The sequence below is a fragment of the Dicentrarchus labrax genome, unplaced genomic scaffold (genome assembly GCF_905237075.1).
Source record: "Dicentrarchus labrax unplaced genomic scaffold, dlabrax2021, whole genome shotgun sequence".
In the NCBI taxonomy this organism is placed as follows: Eukaryota; Metazoa; Chordata; class Actinopteri; family Moronidae; genus Dicentrarchus; species Dicentrarchus labrax.
In genome coordinates, this window is record NW_026136704.1 from 4,826,277 (window position 1) to 4,846,951 (window position 20,675).

The window sequence follows — 20,675 nt, forward strand, 5'->3', positions numbered from 1 at the left end:
ATTTTTCGTTTTAAAAAATCCTCTTTGTTTGCAATTTGATGTAAATTATTTTACACTTTTCTTGAAAGCAACTTCCAATAGGTGCAGTCCCGTGAGCTTTTAATTTCCTTTCTTTAAAAATATGCACATTTGCCAAAGCCGAGCCTTCCAATCATTTCCCAACTTTTCCAAGCAGGAATAGAGATGAAAAATTATACAAATGATATTAACTGAGCCAGTTTCGGAGAAATGGGGCTGTTTATTCCTTTAAAAAATATAGTAATAATAAACGTATTCATAAGCCAGAATGATGAATGCGTCATATTATGAATTATGAATGTCAGCGCCTGTTTGCGATATTCCTTTGTAAAAAAATAAAAATTTAAAAAAATCCTGCAGAGACTTAGAGCAGCGGACCGGTACCCCACCCTCCACGTCCACCCCCTCCTCCTTTTCCTCCTCCTCCTCCTCCTCCTCCCCGGTACACTCAGTTGATCAAAGCTCCAGTCGGGGGTGATATTTCTTTCTGTATTACCGGAGTCACGGTTGCGTCTCCCCGGCAGCCTCTCCGGCCCCGGCTGCAGCCCTCACCGCCAACTGGTAATAAAAAAAAATGTAAAAACCCACAAGAAATACCTCTTCCTTATATTTTTAAACACCTTCTCTCTCCCTCCCTCCCTCCCTCCCTCCCTCCCCGCCTAATCACCTGCTCCGTTCAGTATTTATCCCAGAGTCCTCTCCTTCCTCTCGCCGTGGCCCCCCTCACACACTGCCGTGGTGACATTGTGTCTCTTAAACTGAGCCTGGAGGAGAGAGGGGAGACAAATAAACGTGTCATGATTAGAATTAATGATTGCATGCATCTTCACAGCCTCATTCATTATCTCAGATTAATTATCTCGCAGTGTACCAGTTCACTTGTCTGCACTTCATAAACCCCAAATCTCCTGGGCTGCTTTACAACACCACGGCCCTGATGGAAGAATATCCCCCTTTAAAAAAACTGTGCATGACGTATAGTGTCCAAATTCAGACTTTGGAGGGAGTGAAAAGAATTGCATAAAATGGGAAATGTGTAAAGAATAAAAGCCCAGTCAGTGGGCTGCAGTATAAGACACATTTCAGATGGATCTTGGTTCATTTTCAGGCCTCCTGCCATCAAATCCAACCATTCAAAGCAGAAAGAAAAAAGTTTTGTTTTCTTCAACTTGCTGGCCAAACAAATTCCAATTTACAACTTCTGCCTGCATCAGAAAATGCAAACATGAGTGAGAATAAAATCTATTGCTAGTGAGGGATTACAGTGGTAAGGTTAAAGCCTTTTTTGCATTTAATAGTGTCTTTGCCTGGAGGGGAGTTGAGATATTTTTAAGCCCATAGCCCATATTTTGATTTCCTTCTATTCGTGGATTAATCTGCCTCTGTGAGCTGCCTTTTTCTCCCTCTCTCTGGTTTATTCTAAATCAGGCAGAGATTATCCCCACAGACAGACTATCAAGGCATCTTCCACACACAGAAATAACAACAACTTACATGCTGCGTTTACAAGTTTGTGTGCGCCGGTGGTGGAGACTATACAACAGATTTCTGGGCTTATATTTTAAAGGTTCTTCTAGTGCGAATAAAAGAGAGAAGTGACTTTTGAAGTCCGACAGAAAGGCGATATTTCCACTGCTGATTGCCTTCTGTGGACCGCCCAGTTGTCATGGAGCTCAGTGACCCCTCTCTCCCCTGTCTCCCTGATGGAAACATAACCAGATGCTCAGCAGAATGCGCCCCGCGTCCACAGAAAAGTAGAAAAGTGGGGAAAGGGATGAAAAAGAGAAGGAGGCTGGAGGAGAAAAATAAAGAGAGAGAGAGAGAGAGATGTGTGTTTTTGAAGCCTTATCTCTCTCCTTTTTTTCTTCTTCAAGCCAGTAACACATGTCCTGTTGAAGGGGCGCTCCCCAGACGCCGGGAGGCAGCTGGACGGGGGACGGGCGGGCGTTTTGCATGAGAAGCAGCCCATATGCAAGAGCATGCTGGCGGGCTATTGGTAGAGAATAAATGGGTGTCCCTGGGTCGCCTTTTTCTGCTTAAAGTGCGCAGCTATTGAGCTTGAATCCATTTTTAAGACGAGCAGATATTCAAGTACAACATTTTCACATTAAAAAACCTGCTGCCAGTAAACAAAGATTCATTACTCCGCACTCGTTTCCTGGCAAATTTGAATCTTGGTTAGAGAGTGGAACGAAAAGAACACGTTCAACTCTATTTCACTGAGCAGAAAAAGAGCGATGATAAAAGTGTTACAGACTGCAGGACTGTAGATCAACACAAAACCCTTGGCTGATCTCTTTGATGGGAAATGGCTGATAATCCAGCGGGCTGTTAGGCTCATGGTGTTATTTACTTAAGGTGGACCTGAAGTGGATTGGACCTCCCTAATGAATCGTCCGAGGTGTCTGGGCCGCGAGCTCCTGACGCGCTGAGCTGTCAACTTTAGAGCCTCTCCGTCTTTCACTTCCACGCTTCCTCTCATCACACAGAAGAGAAATCTGCTAAAGTGCGCTGCCGCTAACGCGAGCTGATAGAGCCAATGAGCACGTGACGGCGTGATGTTGCACGGCTCTGGAGGAGAACCGGTAACACACACACACACAAAGCATCTCCAGGACTCATCTATGAGATCCTGGCAGGAGAAGTTGTGCAGCTTCCTGCTGCGAAATCAGACATTTAGCTCTCTGGATGATGCGTTCAAGTGCAAAGCAGGCAGTTAAGATTTTATATTCTAACGCACAGCTGCTTTATTGATGATAAAAAAGCCTCCAGCTATTCTCAGATAATCAACACAAACATGCCCAACTTGTGCGCCATTTTCTGGCGCAAAGTAACTTTACAGGAATAAACAGGGAGGGCGCCATGCAGCATGCGCCTCCAGCTTCTTTATCCTGAAGACGCCGCCGTATCTACCTGCTCAGATTCCTCCTCCATGCCCCCCTCATGCCCAGAAGACAATTTGCTCAGCAGCTCACAAGTGGCGTCTCTCCCCTCCGCGCTGCTCGCCCTCCGCCGCCGCGGCTGCTTCCTCCAAACACATTCACTAACATATGACAGTTTGCAGGGAAATTCTTGACAATTGGTGTCTTGAGTGTGTGGCATAAATAGCAGGCAGAGCCCTCGCTGGGTTATGATGGGGCGGCTTGATGGTTGCTTGCATGGCGCGGAGCTGATTGGTCCGGCCGCGGCCTGACGTCAGGAGGCTGGGAATAAGGCTGGGCTGGAGCTTTAGGAGCAAGACAGTGTACTGGAGACCCCAGCGCACCCCAGCATACACACAGTACTGGAGACTGAGGGCATCCCAGCATACACACCGACTACTACCGGAGCCGCCAGCATCTCCCCCACCGGCCACCACAAGTCCAGGATCATCGGACTGAGCGAGAGGGGAAAACACTCTTTTTTTGGCAATCTCTTTTGGGTGTGTGATTTTGTTTCTCGCCGGGTTTCGAACAGTGGATACGCTGCCATGTCAAAGTACACTGAATTATTTATAGGCGTGCGTGTCTTGTTGTGTGACAGCTCTGCCCTAAAAGCATTTTATTAGACGCCTCTTCCAGCTCTGACTGGCACACGACTCTCCTCTCAGCCGATGCGTCACTTCTAAGAGCGCCGGGACAACCGCACTGGCTCCGGTCTCCTCGCCCGCCTGAGCCGATCTGCAGCTGAAATCTTTTTTGGTTGAATTGTTTTGCCACGGATCCAATGAAGGACTGATATATTTTTCTCCTTTTGGCTTTTCCACCTGAGAGAGAGAGAGAGAGAGAGACAGAGGACGCGGTTGCCATCCTGCTTTTGGACGCTGAGCCTTTTTACGCATGCAAGGAGAAATCTGTGGTGACACCTGATCGACTGGCTTTCCTCCGCGCACATTGACCCGGGAGCTCCAGGCGAATCAGGGGAGGGAGAGAGCGCAGATAACTCGGTCAATGCCCGGCCTGTGCTGTTGATTTTTTGTTTTGTTTTGTTTTGTTTGTGTGTGCGCGTGGGGTCCAGCCAAAAGCCATGGTCCACTGCGCCGGCTGCGAGAGGCCTATCCTGGACCGCTTTCTGCTCAACGTGCTGGACAGAGCCTGGCACGTCAAGTGCGTGCAGTGCTGCGAGTGCAAATGTAATCTGACAGAGAAATGTTTTTCTCGAGAGGGGAGACTGTACTGCAAAAATGATTTCTTTAGGTAAGCTCGGGGAAGGTGTGTGCGTTATGAAGTATTTGTTTCATTCTTATTTTTGTTTGTTAAAGTGGTTTTAAATCAGTAGCTGGGTGCAACCAGGCACATATTAATAAGCCTTTAGGAAATTCTATAATATAAACTAAAGGAATTAAAATGGGAGCATAAAATAGGAGCAAAGGTGGCGATGGTGCATCATAAAAAAGATGAAATACTTTACATTGTAGGCCAAACGTTGCATTTGAATGGAAAAGCGCATTTAGTTTTTACAAATGTATTGCAAATTACATTTTTGTGTCTTCTATATTTTTTTACAACTTTTATATTAGTTGCTATTCATTATCGATCACTGTAAAGTGATTCTTACAAACACAGGCTGAGTTTTCAGACAAAGAATTAATTTAACATAATAAACTACCATTTTTGAATTGTCTTAAAAGAAGTTGTGGCACATCTGTTGACTGCGTTCCCAGTGTTCCCAGTGAACGCTCAGTAAATAAACGAATAAAGCGACCTGTCCGTGCCTGTAGGCGCGAACGAGTACTCGCAGGCGATAAGCTTTGATTAGGAGCGAGTAATTAAAAGCTTGTTAATTTGGATTCTTATGCAAAAACAACAACAAAAGAGGGCCAGCGACATTAAAACGCGTGTGCACTCGCTCTCAGCGGGGAGAGGAGTGTGTGTGCGTGGGGGGGGGCGGTTTGTTAGGAAATCGAGGAAATCACACTTGGGGTGTTTTTCTTTCTTTCCTTTTTTTTTTTTTTTTTAACAGCGTGCAGGGGAGCTTGGGAGGGAGGGGGATCACACAGGATCAAACCCCGGCCAGAGCAGCCCGCTGCCCGGTGTGTTTACTCAGTCCGACTGAGGAGGACGTGATAAGTGGATTTGAATAGTAAACTAGTTGAAAAGATCAAGTCCGCAGACAATGCAATCACAGACGTGCAGTCAACAAGCAGTGCACAGCACTCAATACACATTGTTTAACGGTGGAGTCGATGGCGGGGCTGTAATTTATTGCAAGGCAGCTTGTGTTAGAGTATTAACGGGAGCTGGATATTTAGTGGATTTCACGGTGAAAGGACGTGTAACAGGGTCGTTATATAGGCAGGCAAAATGCTGGGAAATGTAGAGATAAAACAAATACATAAATGAAGTTCTAAATAGCTGTGCAGTGGCTTCTGGCGGAAGTTGTTATTTTAAAAATAATTCGAACTCATACACAATTTTCTTTTACAACCAAAAATATTTATAGAGCGTCATTTCCCCAAAATGTGCAAATTATATCTGCACACACAAAGATAAAACGGAATTTTACATTTTAATCTATTATTATTATTATTATTATTATTATTATTATTATTATTATTATTATTATTATTATTATTATTATTATTATTATATCAGTGTGGGTTGAGACCTTGGAGACAAGGTCCAAAAAGCTCCTGAAGACGTTTGTGTTATGTTCTCTTTTCTCCATATTTTGAGCATCTGGATTTTTTTTTACAGTGCCTTGTTTTCACCATTATTATTATTATTATTATTATTATTATTTAAAACGTTATGTTTAAGAATAGTTTATGTTTCAACTTTAGTCCCCAAATTGCGTCTTCAAAATGCTCAATAAGGGTTTTTACAAAAATAAGTGCGACTTCATACAACTTATTAAAAATTCTTTTTGTTTTCATGTATAAAAATTCAATTCAACTTTATTGTTATTTGACATAATGGGGACATAATTAAGATAAGATAAATACAGATAAATGTAGGTGAGACATAAAACAGCAACACCAATGTAAGTTCAAGCTCTTCTGAGTGAGCAGCATTTTGTTTTTGTTAAAATTCTGCAATATAAGACTCATTCATACACCTCCGCCTTGTCACCAAACCTGGCTGGACGTTGATATTTTTTATATTTCTGGAAAAAACCCATCTCTGATAACAACCACCCTCCCTGCTCCTTCCTCCCACCCTGCAGGCGTTTCGGCACTAAGTGTGGCGGCTGCTCGCAGGGCATCTCTCCAAACGACCTGGTCCGGAGGGCCCGGAGCAAAGTGTTTCACCTCAACTGCTTCACCTGCATGATGTGCAATAAGCAGCTCTCCACCGGCGAGGAGCTCTACATCATAGACGAGAACAAGTTCGTTTGCAAAGAAGATTACCTAAGCAACGCCAGCGTCAAAGACTCCAACCTCCTCTCAGGTACGGAGGGAGCCCAGCCTGCGTGCGCGTGTGTGTGTGTGTGTGTGTGTGTGTGTGTGTGTGTGAGAGAGAGAGAGAGAGAGAGAGAGTGAGTGTGAGTGCAAGGCGGGATAAATTGTGATGGATGTGATGTGTTCAGCCCCGCAGTGGCTTCATCATTTCCATGAGCAGGAGTTACACGGCATTCAGAGAACAGAATTCAACAACAAAAACACACTCTATATTGTCTATAATGCATAATATTTACACTTAAGACTTTTATTTTCCCTTAAAGAAATTAAGATTATAATCCTAATTTAGGCCTGGGTTGGTTCTATTATCTGTAGTGTGTAATTAGCCATTTTTACTTAATATTCGAGGGTCTTAGCGCATTACAGGCGAAAAACACATCTTATTATTTGTGTGTATGTATGTACACCTAAGGGTGTAATACACAGGCATAGTATCAAATCGATCGATAAATAACGGTTTAAGGCTCAAAAACCTTTCAGAAAATATCATTTATTTTTATTAATGTTGCGTCACCGACCTGAGGTCATAGTTCAGCCACTAGATCACTGCTGGCTCTGAGATAAATATGCTTTATATTACATTAGTATTTCTTATTATTTATACTCCAGTATCATTCTAATCCTGCTGTCTCCTCCCTGCAGTAACGGCGTGCAGCGACCCCAGTTTATCGCCGGACTCTCAAGACCAGCTACAGGACGACGTGGTCCTGAAGGACACGGAGATAGCCGCCCTGTCCGACAAAGAGACGGTCAACAACGAGAACGACGACCAGAACCTGGGAGGGAAGCGGCGCGGCCCGCGGACCACCATCAAGGCCAAACAGCTGGAGACGCTGAAGGCGGCGTTCGCTGCCACCCCAAAGCCCACCAGACACATCAGGGAGCAGCTGGCCCAGGAGACCGGCCTCAACATGAGGGTCATCCAGGTAAACGAGGCAGAGAACCCGCAGGAGAGCCGGGCCGCTCAAGTGGATTATTTCGCCATGAATTCATTCATTCACCAGCAGATATCTGACAGACCTTATTTATTATCAAATGCCATGTCCACGTGACCCCCCTCCAAATCCACTATTGTAATTATAGGCTCCAGCATCCTCAGTCATTGACGGTTCAATAGTAAATCATCACATCTTCTGCTTCTGTCTGAGATATTATGGAAAATATATTCAGGGGGACACCCACAGGTTGAGGAGGTGGGCTCGCGCCTTTTCTGTTTTATAGGGTGTCACGCACCCATTAAAAGGTGTGATGTAACAGCTTATATTTTATGGTAAAATGTCCCTGCCAGGCTGCCAGACTTGCCATGACCGCGCAGGCTTCATCATCCCATCAGAGCTGGCTCCACCCCCCATCCTTCACCCCTCTTTAAAAAGGAAGGGGGCGGTGGGGGTCCTCTTCTTCCTCCCTCCGACCCGCGGCTGTGGTGGTAGTGGTGGTCGCCGCGTTGAATTCATTAAAGCCGCAGATTGGCGGAGGGACGAGGGTTGATTTGGAAACGGGTAATTTATATGGGTATTTTTGATTCTTGGCGCGCGGCGGCCGGGCCAAAGTCGCGCCAACTGGCAAAGCCGGGCTGCTGGGAGCTGCTGGGAGTGCTGGGAGTGCTGGCACTGCGCTGCCATCACGTTTTGCGAGCACATTTAGCCATGCTGTGAGCACTTCCAGCCAAGTGGAAAGACAGAAATCTGTTTCAAGGGGTCTTCAGATTGTCTCTGCACAACTCTGAATTACAGCAGGGCCGAACTTAAACAAAGAGCAACATTATTATTATCATTGTTATTATTATTATTATTATTATTATTATTATTATTATTATTATTATTATTATTTTGAGGGACTATTTTATCTCTTTTTTTGTGATTTAAAATTTGTTAAGGCGCTATTTTACGTGGCGGAATGATAGATTCATGATCCAAAATATGATCAGGAAATAATAAACACAAACAAAAAAAGCAGGCGTAGAAATCTCTAGAAAGTAGATCTTTTCTGCAATTTTATTTCACTAAATGTGATTTTTTTTTTTTTTTTTTTTTTGTCGAGGAAAGTTTGATTGTGTGGATGAGATAAAAAAAAAAGAAAGGTTTAGCATAGCAGATTAATGGCGATAAAGTGAAAGTGGTGGAGTAGGGGGCTATCTAATATGTATGAGCACGAGGGGAAAAAGGGAAGAGCGTAATTAAAGGAAGCCGGCCTATAGATTAGGAAATGATAACCTCCAAGAGCCCGGTAATATATCGGTAACAACCCTCCTATTAAGTATTAATTGGAGATTTTAAGCCCCCGCTGCTGCAGCCTTCAGTCGGGAGTAAATGGAGGGTTAAAAGATCATTAGGGAGGTTAGATGTGACTCGCGCTCCTGTGACGATAATTGGGCGCAGTTCTCTCCCTGCGCCGCAGAGCCTTGCGGATTTAACGCACCGGCTCATCACGCACGCCGCAAAAACATACAGAGAGCGCGCGGCTATTTACTCTAATAAGAAGGCCAATGCAGGTGCCAAGGTAAATATGACACCTAATTACACTTTCTTCTGGGGGGGAGGGGGGTTTACACAGTGGAGGAAAAAAATCCACAACGTGCCAGTTTTTTGTTTGTTTATTTGTTTGTTTACATATTTATTCACACGTTTTTTTTCCCCGCCGCCTAAAAACTCACAGCACAGCTGCATCCCTTCTTCTCCTCCATCACCTCCATTTCTCACTCCCCTCCCATCATCCACACACAATATTGACGTGCGATCAAAATGGCGTCAGCAGCCATACTGCATGTTCGCTGAGTGACACGAGGTGACCCGTATTATAGCCTATATATAAATATCTATGTGTGTGTGCAGGTCTGGTTCCAGAACCGACGTTCCAAAGAGAGGCGCATGAAGCAGCTGAGCGCGCTGGGCGCCCGGAGGCACGCGTTTTTCCGGAGCCCGAGGCGGATGAGGACGCTGGTGGACCGGCTGGAGCCCGGAGAGCTGATCCCCAACGGGCCCTTCTCTTACTACGGAGGTATGCAGTGAAATTTAGGTCATCTTGTCAAACAAAAGTACATTTTTTCACCTGTGTTTTACTATTATAAATCATCTTTTACAATATTTTTAATTGTTAAAATGATGCTTGGTGTGATTCTGTCTCTCTACACTTTCATCTCTTCTCCTGTTTGAGTCTGACTGCTGCCATTTTATTCAACATAATTTTAAAATTGATTTTTTTCCCATATTTCTATCTATTCTATTCTTCTATAATTTTTTTTTCTATTTTTCTGTAGTTTCCTTCTGTAACGAAACATTGCTCTATTTTATATTATCTATACCAGGTCAGCTAAGACATTCAATAAGAAATAAAGCAGTTTTATTCAGGTATTTGTTAAGTGTATAAAGGCACTGCCACCTCTAGAAAATATATACCATAATAGGCCGGTTTCTTGAGCTCTTTCACAAAAAGCACATTGTAATTTAGTAATATCTATATAAGCATATACAAACAATGCAATGATTTATTGTAATCTGTGATATATTGTTCAGTGTGTTTTGGAAAGAAGTTTAAGCAAAGTTTACATCTCTGTGATTCGATAGCTCACTCTTTGAAATATCTGATCATTTTCAGAGCGTCTCATTCGTGCTCGGGCCTTTGTCCTCTCTGCCGAGGAAAAGAAAAGTCTAATAATATTCTGCTGAATTGAAAAAAAAAAAAATCGGTCTCAGTAGGTAGAATCACTGATGAAATGGCCCCCATTTTAATTAATTTTGTGGCCACGTTGTTCTCCCCACCCAATTGCAGTTTTGATTTAAGTGTAACGTGCTCTGTGACTAATGTAGTACGGCGAGGGTCTCTCTCCCCCTCTAATACAAATCAAGCTATGTATATTCAATGAATTCCTCAACGTCTCCAGAATTATTTCTGCACACCCATTGTTCTCAGAGCCAACGCTGATTTTTTTCTTCTTCTCTTGGATCTGCAGATTATCAAAGCGAGTATTACGGCCCAGGAGGGAACTATGACTTCTTCCCTCAGGGGCCCCCGTCGTCGCAGGCCCAGACCCCGGTCGATCTCCCCTTCGTGCCCTCGTCAGGCCCCACGGGCACCCCCCTTGGAGGTATGGACCACCCCCTGCCGGGCCACCACCCCTCCAGCGATGTGCAGCGCTTCTCCGATATCATGTCCCACCACCCGGGGGACTCTCCCAGCCCGGAGCCCGGCATCCCGGGGCCCCTGCACAGCATCTCCTCTGAGGTGTTTGGCCCCAGCCCGCCCTTTACCTCACTGTCGCTGAACGGCAGCGGATACAACAACCACCTGTCCCACCCGCCCTCGGAAATGAACGAGGGCACTGTGTGGTAGCTTTTTGAGGGAGTTGACTTTTATCTGGCGAGAGATTCGGGGACAGAGGGTGACGAGGTTTGGTGGCGTTGGGGCCTGGGGTCGAGGCCAGGGACATGGATATCGACAGGGTTAGGTCAACGCCATTGAATCCTAATTTTCTTTTTTTGTTTTCATATTTATTTATTTATTTTACCATTTCATTTGCTGATCTTTTTTTCTGTGGGGAAAGCATATTTGGCATAAAAAGTTATGCTCAAAAACATTGTCTTCAGTGTTGTGTTTGGGTGTTTCAGTTGCTTCTTTTGCCCCTGCCCCACCCTGCATCCAAAACTGGACTTTAAAAAAAAGAAATAACTGGGCGAGACTGTTGAACTGCCCCCCCTCCCCATTCACCCCCCCCCTTCTTTTCTTTGGGCCCCTGGGGCACCCTGTCACCCCTCCTGTCAGTGGCCCGGCAAAGCGACCAAACCCCCCAACACTCACCAGTAGGGTAAAAAACAACCCTTTGGAAATCTCCTATAGTATGTCCAGAACACAAAAACATCATTAGCTACTGTCAAAGACTTCGATAGCTTTACAGAGAGAGAATGAAGGGGGGGCCGAGGGGTTGGTTGCGTGCTGACCTGGCACTGTAGGAAGGCTGAGCGGCGTCCAGACTTTGTTCGAGGCACTAGACTTGTCCCTTGTATTTATTCAGAAGCTCCTCAGACCTCTTTGCCTCTCAAGGCTCTGCCATATTGACACTTAACCTTTTTGACACTACGTTTCCGAAGGCCAGAGGAAATGAAAATTTTTTCCTCCGTGTGGACTATTTGTTTCTCTTTCTTTCTTTTTTTTCTTGGTTTCAGAATTTTCACCAAATCTGAAGCAGGCCGCCTTCAAAAGGCAAACAGTAAAAACCCTCCACGGATTGCAAACCCTTTATTTAAAACGGAAGTGAACTTGAAATGTTGAAATGAAGTCTACCTTCTAAAAATCTTCTACTGGGGTTCTAAATGGGACTTAGAACAGTCAACTGTTTACGTAATCTATTTAATTCAGGAGTCCAGAAGTCTCGAAAAACCATGTTTTAGAACCTCTCGATCCATATAAAAATGTTCCAAGCAACCAACCAAACTTTTGTATTGATTTCATTTATATTGTATGGAGATAAAAACAAATTTGCTGGGGTTGTGGTTCACTGTGCTAGTTTGTACAAGATGTTGTTTACAAAAAAAGGTTGAAAAAAATAATAAAAACATGAGTAAAGTAGACATTTGCCAAATTGAAAAAAAAAATAGCACAAATACTGTTAAAGTGCTTTGCACCATCATCTGCAGAACGTGTTGAGACAAAATGTAAGTGTTAAAAGGAGTAATTGACTTCTTAATTTTTTAGTCTGCTGACAATACATTCATAAAATTGTTAATATAACATACTTAGACAGGTTTTATTTTTGTGTCTTCAAAGGAGAAAAATCCAAACTATTAAAAATTGATGGTCAAATATGCAGCCAGTAGCTGCTACATCTCTTTGAATATCAAGCCCTCATGGTATGTCTTTTATTGTTCCAATAAACCTAAGCTTATGTGACCTCCAGTGCATATTAGACCATTCACTGTATAAATACAACATGTTGACAAAAATGTGTTTCTAATAAAACTAGAAAATATACTTATGAATTTTTTAACATACTTTCTTTGGAGCAGCTGCCTTACAGTATGCCCTTACATTACATTATGAATCGCACGGTGTCGGTGCAGCTGTACATCACAGGGCTCTCTGTAAGGTACTTATCAGGCCAGTGTCACTCATTTCATAATGGACGCTTTTTGTCTACGCGTCTAATTTCCCCATTCCCTCGTGTTGTGAAATAATTGGCCTTTGCACACACGATGACAGGTAAACATTTGTTAATTCTGATTAATGTAATTCAGAAACACTGGGTGAAACTGTAACGGCGGTTTGGCAGAAAGCGGTGACAAAGGAAAAAGGAGTCAGAAGCACGCTGTAGAGTCACGCTTTGCAGTGAGTTTTGTGAACTGTCAACAAAGGGGTACTCTCTTTTTCCCTGCATGCCGCAGTGTTGCACCATATCTCGATGCAATTCATAGACAAATGGAACAAGGGTTTGAACAACAAAAAACTTTTCTGCTGATGTCTCCCCCCACCCCCCTCAGCCGTGGAGGCATTTAGTGGACTGGCGTGCTGCAGCCGACACAACGGGGAGCGAATCCACAACTTATGCTGATGCCGCTTCTTTCTTTCCCCCGGCTGCTTTGGCTGCGGCCTCCGAATCTTCCGTTCAGTTACTCGAGGTCGTCAACTAATCATAAGCAGTTAGCTGTGCGGCTGTGAAGGACAATGATGAAATTGCCGTGACCGCAGCTCTCCTGCTTGTTATGCTTTTATTAGCCCGCTCCGACATTATTATTCCCTGCAGCTTACTGTTCGTGGTGCCGTCTGACGGCTGGGAGGGACCTCTCCCAACTTATTTCAGCCAACGTAGCCCTAATAATAATCAAGAAGCCCAAACACTGAGGCATGATCTTTTGCGGGGGGAAGATGAAAAAAGAATTATTCAGACTCGTAGAGAGACGAGTCGGGTGTTGGGATTGTGGCGTGAATTCGGGGGAACCTTTATCTCCCAAACCCTGCATGTGCAGTGAGGACCAATCCCAGTTTTCTCCCCTGCCTCCAGACTGTAATCCACCATGAATTAATCATGGTCTTGAGAGTTAACCAAGCTTGGGGAGGTGGGGTGGAAGGTGGGGGGTGGAGGGCCTGTGGAAGGATATAGGTCTCTGTTGAGCCCCTGAGCTTAGCCCCCCCTGTGGTAACATCATGCACCGGCGACTGACCGCCCCCGGGGCCACGGCTCTTTAAATTCAAATCTCCTATTGATCGCTCATCAGCTGTTGGTGCAAACTGACCTTGTAGTCTAACGCTGGCAAAATAAAACAAGCCTTAACAGCATCCAATGGGTTTTAAATGACATTTTAAATCTCTGAGTCAGGACGTTTGAATAGCCCACACACCCACTGGGATCCAAAATAAGTGTACTGTATGTGTGTGTGTGATGAGAGGGGGGATAAATGCTTAGAGGAAAAAGCTGGGGGGGCGGGTACAAATGGTTTACTTTAGGGTACAACAGGGGCCAAAATATTGAGCCAATAGAAAGATCAGGCCCAGCAGGCAAACACTGAGATACTTGGGTTCAAAATGAGAGGTTTTTTTTTTGGGAGCCCCTCTCCATATGAGAAGCATTTGGCTGCTAGCTTTAAATGCAGAGTGGCTCAGCTGGAAGTGTACCCTCTCCTCTGAGCGAGTGTAAGCACAAACACACACACACACACACATGCATGGCACGGGTCCTCGTTGATTCTCAAACAAACGACACATGTTGGGGGAAGCCAATTTCTTGGCCAGGAATGAGAAAACGCTGATAATCAATGGAGCGGGTTGGTTGATCGCTGAGCCACATTTCCCTGGCTCAATACTCAGCGAGTGGGTGATACACAGCCATGTAGCCGCCTGATAAGCGGACCTGTGCCGACGAGCTGTTTGTTTTTGCCACCTCACTACTCTTTTACACTTCCTCCTCCTCCTCAAAAAGTAAAGACAGAAGGGGGTGTTTAACTCATAGGAGTGTTTCTTTTGCTAAATAAGTAATGTTCAGGGGCATTCTCTCACAAATAATGCCTGATTTTCTCTTAGAGGTGTAATTCAAGAGGGATTCGACCTTTAGCCATAATAAGAAACCTTCTTTTTTCCTGCCCTGGACATCCAAGGAAACTCCTTTGCTGCATTTGATGCATTTTCACTTTCTTTTTTTAGGTAAAATAAAAAAAAAAGTTAAGTTAAGTATGATCAGCAGTGGCCACGATGGCTGAGCAGACAAGAAACGTCAAAAAGAAAAAGTCAAATATAGTCAACAGAAAATTCATGGAAAACAAAGAAGGAAAAAGAATGTAGTTAGAACCAAACATGGAATCTTCTGATGCAGATAGTGTCTGTGATAAAAGTGATTCCTGCATAAATAGAATTTGGTTTTCAGTCTAGCTGTCTCCACACACCTCACTGACCAGGTAATAAAAGAAATGAAGTCAAATATGATACGGACCTGTGGCTTTGGAAGGAAATATTATATGTGCACTTTGGAAAGAATTGCTTTGTAAGTATTTTTTTGTAGCCTGAGCTGTTGCCACCCAGGATTTTAGAAATATGTTTCCTCATGCAACCCCTACACCTTTAGAAAATTCAAAACAGAAGGTCCTTCCTAATATTTAAATTTCTCATATTTGAATATTCATCTAACAATTAAATTATTTAAATTTTTAACAAGTTTAAGTTAAATGCCTTCTCCACACTTCCAGTAAACTGGTGGGGACAAACAAATCCTTAATTTATTTATTGCCATAAAAAGGAATACATTTTTCACATATGAAAAAAATGCTAGAATCAGCTTACAGAAAACCCACCATGTGTACATGTTTATTTGTGGAATGTTAACTCTGGTAAGACTCCAAATTCCCCCCAAAATATCCAGGACATTAACTTGTTATCCTCAATGGTACGTCCCTGATGGGAGGTACTGCTTTAAAGAAGTTAATAAGGAGTGTGTATTCTCCCACACAACAATATAGAAATTAACCCAAAGCAGTGCAACCAGTGAAGAATGTTAGAAACTTTGTCTGCCATTGTCGTCAGGCTCCAGAATCTGGAGTTGCACCATTCAGTTAATATAAGAGGAAATTTGTGGACACTTCAGAACTATCCATGGTGATTTCCTCACACATTATCTGGCTCTGTACCTTCAGCTTTATGAAGTTAAGGTAACTTATAGGGTGAGAAATCCTACGCATTATCAGCTCCATTCCAATATGCATTCCAACAGTCTTGCAATAAACCTTCTTTTCATGAAGGTTATAATGTTCAGTTTTTGTTTGAATTATTTTAGCTGCACTTTGTGGTGTTGTGGAATTGCATTGTGGTAATCCAGAGATCTCAAACTACCGGCCTGGGGGCCATTTTCGGCCCTCGATCCTCCTCCCTTTGGCCCACAATATGATGTGAAAAATATAATATAACCAGGCCTGCAATATTATTATTATTTTTTATTTTGTAGATGTCATATCAATTTAAACTACCCTTTCATATAAAATTAAAATAAAAACACAAGTCCATTTTTAAAAATGTATGTTGTTTGGCTCAAAAGAATGGGAAAGGGTGTCTGCAAATGTGTACAAGGGGTTAAAAAGAAAGAAGCGGGTTTCAGGCCTTAGGGTTAGGGTTCGCCACTAGGGTTGTTTGGCTTTGAACAACAAATGTGATATAAAATGATGATATAAAATGTATAAAAACTGCTGTTTGCATTTTTTGTTAAAGATCATGTTAGTAATGGAAATATTTTCAAAATATTGCGCTTTCTTAAAATACTACCCTCCTGTGAGTTTACAATACCAACAGTGGTCCCAAGACAATTTACATTTGAGACCAGTGTCTATTATTTTGTCCACCCCACATCTATCTAAATGTATGATAAAGAGGGCTTCTCTGTATAATGCATCACAGATGAATGAGACTATCAAAAGTCAAATCTCCACCACTGTTATAATGTAGACCTGAGAATGTTCAATATGTTCATCTGAGTCATTTACATTAGTCTGACTGGACAAAACTCATATCACCCTAAATGCTGGGAAAGCGATTAAGCTAATAAAAAATGTGATGTCTTCATACATTCTAATTGACTTATTGCTGAACTTTGACCCCCAAAGTCACGCCAGAGCGTCAACCAGCTCTTAACCTTGATCTTGACCTGGTGCACTCTCAAGGTTGACCCTTACCCAGGGTCGCGTCAGTCCCAATCTCCAACCCACATCCTCCTGTGTTGGATCAGTAGTTCAGAGTGGGAGCCCTGGTAAGAGTTTGCTAACTGTAGTATCATTGTATAACACTTTAGCTGCTAATGTACAATATTTTTTGCCACATTGTAGAGAAATAGTTGCATTTGCAGAAGAGTTGAACCACAGCATAAATTAAAAGGCAAAAGGGGAGACCAATTGAAATGAACACTGCATGCTGAGTCACAAAGTATGCAATCACAACACAAAGGTCAGATTTTATGCCAATGGACAGCAGGCTCATTACTATAGTGCTGAGAATACTTGTACATTACTTGATTGTGTTGGTTGCGGGTTGTCTGTGTGTGGCTACCTCACTTGTGAGACTTTTAAATATTGAACAATGTAAAAATGATGAAATATGGTCTAAATGTGAATGTTCAATTAACATCTTCAAATAGTCGTGAAAAAATGTCCACTTTGGAACCAATTTGGTATTCTCTGGTGACAATGGTTATTTTTTGACATCTTTTGAACTCACATTGAAGTATTGCCAGATCTTTTTTTTTTAAAGAGTTCGGTCTAGACCTGCTCTATTTGAAAAGTATCCTGAGAGAACTTCTGTTATGAATTGGCGCTATACAAATAAAATTGAATTGAATTGAATTGAATCTCTACTATAGCTAATAAATGCTAAGAACTGACACGCAAAACAAAAAAACTTTGCAGTAACTGTATGCTACTCCAGATGTCCTTTCCATTATGTGTTTGGGGTTGCTAATGTTAGCCTTATCCTCATGCAGTGAAAATGTAGCTAACTTCCCCTCAGTTACACCTTCAACCAATGAATAAATCATGCTATATATTGAGTTTATTTCTGCCTTTAGTGTACCTTGCCCCCGAGAAAATGTGCATAAATGTATCTCTAATTTGCTATTCAAAATCAGTATAAAACTGAATGGTTTACTTATAATTAGTATGTAACCCATTGTAGTACAATTTACATAAAGAAATTGCCCATGTAACAAACAATGCGCTCACCCAGGGAGGAAAGTATACTCGTTTAGCAAAGTGGAAAGTACTAATTTCCCCCTGCAGGATGTCCTGATGGTATGTGAGGTCTGTAGGTTGGCCTGATTAGCACAGAGCATGGAGTGTGTCTACACCATCTGACCCACTGAGTGATATTCATTTGTCATTCACATATTGGAGACCAACTGCTGTGTTTTTTGCTCAGGGCAAGGGTTTTCTCAATGAGTTGTTTGTGTATGATTGCACTGGCAATTTCCCATCGTGATATTACACGGAATACACACTTAAGTGCAAAATCTGTTTACAATTCACACAAGCTGCTTGTTGGGTTGGTATATTTCCTTTTCTGAATAGGTCGTTTCATTGTTGATTGGAAATGCATTTTGTCTGAAATAGCTCTTAAATGAGTGTGTCCATTATTGTGTACAGTACTTGCATGCTTTAAAACAATAGGAAACCTACACTTTATTCAGACTATATAGGCATGCTGAGTTGAGCTCTTCCTTGGGTTTCTTGTACAGAACAGTTTGTCATCTGATCTCAGAGAAAACTTTTCTGTCAATTTCTCTGCCTACCTGTTTCTATCACTTCAGACGCTGTTATTCCCTGCCTGTCCTTAGTCGGTTCCTGCCTCTCCCCAGTCACCTGATCCTAACTTGTCCAATTCACTCATTAGCTCCCCAGTATACAGTGTATACCTGCCCTCAAACACTAGTCTTTTGCTAGAACGTCTCTTGTGCCACCATAGCAATTTGCCTTCATGCTAGTTAATGATTCTGGACTTTTTGGGTCTGTTGGCCTTTTCTGACTTCTTGTCTGTTGCCGTTACCTTGCAAGGTAGCTGGACTAGCAAGATCACGAGAGAGTGTTTTGTACCAGTCAGCGTCCTTTGAGGAACTACTTGCAGCTACAACATGAGCTACAGGGCGTGGTTTAATGCTAGGAAAAGCTTTCACTTCAATAAGAGTTTGATTATGTTATATGGTTTGTTGATCTGACTGAAGTTTGCCTATAATAGATACTGATAGACAGATCGTTCATCCAATCACCTGTCAAAGTATTTTTGAAAATGCTTGCCTTTTTCCAAACAGTTTCCAACAACAACTTCCTAGATGATTCTGTTTAACAAACCATCTGGCGCAGGCAGCTTACATGCCTGCCTTTTTCTAACATTGTATCACTTCAGACCCTGCTATTCTCTGCCTTTACCAGAAGTAGTTTCTCCAGTCACCTGATCCTAACTTGTCCCATTCACTCATTAGCTCCCCAGTATATCTGCTCACAAGCACTAGCCTGGGGGTTTCCTGGTCCTTGCTGAGTTCAAACATTCTTTGACAGGAACATTCCAAATTAATGGTACTGCTAATAGTCCTAATTTTAAATGTGTAGTGGTTTTCATACATTTACATTTAAAATGTGGGAATATAAATTACTATAAGCCATTAATGTCTTATTGGTGATCACCAGAAGACAACCTCTTACTAAATGATACTAACATTGTTATATGTTAGATGTGACAAACCACACTACATTGGAAGCTTTCTGATTTCAACCCCAAAGTTTTCTGAGGTAAGTTTGACCTCTATCAATCATGACTGCACATATGACCAGAAATTATGTTTTTTTTGTGTGTGTGTGTGTAAAAGTTCAATCTGGTGAAAGCTTGGCTGGCCCCAGTGAGGGGTCATGTTGCTGCAACTCCCACTGTTTAGTCTGGGTGATGACTCATCACAACCACCTGATGAAGGCCAAACGTGGTTGACCACACCCAACTGATACAATTGATACAAAAATACAATTCTTTAATGTAATGACAGTGTCAGGGACGGAGCTGGCAGGCATGAGGAGTCAAGGGTAAATTTTCACAAAAAATGATTTTATTCACAAAGAAATGTGAAAATAGTCAATTTACAAAATATTCTGGGCCCATAAAAGAGGTCAACTAAACAGAACTTAACTCCAGCTACATTAACTGAACAAATTGAACAAATTGAACACACTAAACCAACCTATCTAACCGACCTAACTAAACTGAGACATTGGGGAAGCTTAAATAGTGGCTGATGAGGCCACTCTGACACACAGGGGGAATAGACTAAAATATAACATTTAAACAAACCATAATAACCTCAAATAATATCCAGATAATGCAGCCAAATATAAACTAAGGAAAATACTGAAATACTAAACATCAAACAAGGAGAAACCACGGCCTCTCCCCATGATTCCAGCCAACATTATCGGCCCAACCCCTTTTAAGCGCCTCTGATTCTGCTGGCACTTCGTTTGTCAGCCATGAAACATCTTCAGCAGAAGCACCCAGGAACTGGTAACTTAAAGAAAACTGAATTAATGCAATGAAAAATAACCTAAACCCCAAAATTCAAAGAAAGTTAACTAATTGTGTGCACCCAAAAAGGGCTATCAGAAATGGATAATAAAAATGTATTATCCCAAATCTGGGTCCAGTTATTTATTGTGAATTGTCTCTAATGTTCTAAACCTAAAGACAACTAAACCTAAAGATGATCAAACAAATGAAAGAGTTACCACCATGTGCTTTTGCCTCAGTGTGTGGCTGCTAGGGCGGCCATCACAGACAGATGCATGTTAATCTTGCACAATGTGAAAAGTGCTTTTAGCTATTGGTTGTGTGTACAAAGAATTGCCCTTACAACAATTCATATCAGCTTTAATTGGTGAACAGACTTAGTTGAAGTGGGTTTACCTCCCACTTGAACCATTCTTCAGGAGAGATTTTCCAATGACTTTGCCATTTACAGCCATTTTCCACTGCAGGAACTTAACCTGTTACCTGGGGCTTCCTGTGACCTTTGAGAACTTGTGAGACATTAGAACTAGATTCTCCCTTGTGCTTTTGGACCACTCGCCAGGCCACTTTGTTGTTCATCAGTTTGCCCCTCTGTATTTATTGTTTTCCTATAGTCTTGTTTCATTTTTAATTTGCCCCTGCCATGTTTGGCTGTATGCTGTTTTCCATTTGCCAGTTGCTGAGAGAGAAGCTAGTGGTTCACCTGGTCATCATAGTTTGTCCAACAAACATTCTTCTTTTTTATAGCATTGGTTGTCCTTGTTGTGATGTGACGACA

The 20,675-nt window shown here is 42.5% G+C and overlaps 1 protein-coding gene and 1 long non-coding RNA gene across 2 annotated transcripts; one reads left to right on the plus strand and one right to left on the minus strand.

Moving 5' to 3' along the window:
• Positions 1 to 432: 432 nt before the first annotated feature.
• Positions 433 to 3,135, minus strand: LOC127362396 (uncharacterized). Its single transcript, XR_007884452.1, has 3 exons — positions 2,932 to 3,135; positions 686 to 782; positions 433 to 576 (listed from the first exon to the last, which is right to left on the minus strand). It is a non-coding gene; the product is annotated as an uncharacterized LOC127362396 (long non-coding RNA).
• A 134-nt stretch (positions 3,136 to 3,269) lies between these two features.
• lhx1a (LIM homeobox 1a) lies at positions 3,270 to 12,361 on the plus strand. The gene is made up of 5 exons (XM_051397998.1): positions 3,270 to 4,193; positions 6,163 to 6,386; positions 7,040 to 7,323; positions 9,229 to 9,394; positions 10,347 to 12,361. The coding sequence occupies exons 1-5, from the start codon at positions 4,024 to 4,026 to the stop codon at positions 10,724 to 10,726; spliced, it is 1,224 nt and encodes a 407-aa protein (XP_051253958.1). The 5' UTR covers positions 3,270 to 4,023; the 3' UTR covers positions 10,727 to 12,361.
• Positions 12,362 to 20,675: the final 8,314 nt, after the last annotated feature.

Coding starts and splice junctions, on each gene's coding strand:
- lhx1a (XM_051397998.1), top strand. CDS start 4,024: ATGGTCCACTGCGCCGGCTGCGAGAGGCCTATCCTGGACCGCTTTCTG. Junction 4,194..6,162: donor TGCAAAAATGATTTCTTTAG/GTAAGCTCGGGG, acceptor CCCACCCTGCAG/GCGTTTCGGCACTAAGTGTG. Junction 7,324..9,228: donor TCAACATGAGGGTCATCCAG/GTAAACGAGGCA, acceptor GTGTGTGTGCAG/GTCTGGTTCCAGAACCGACG.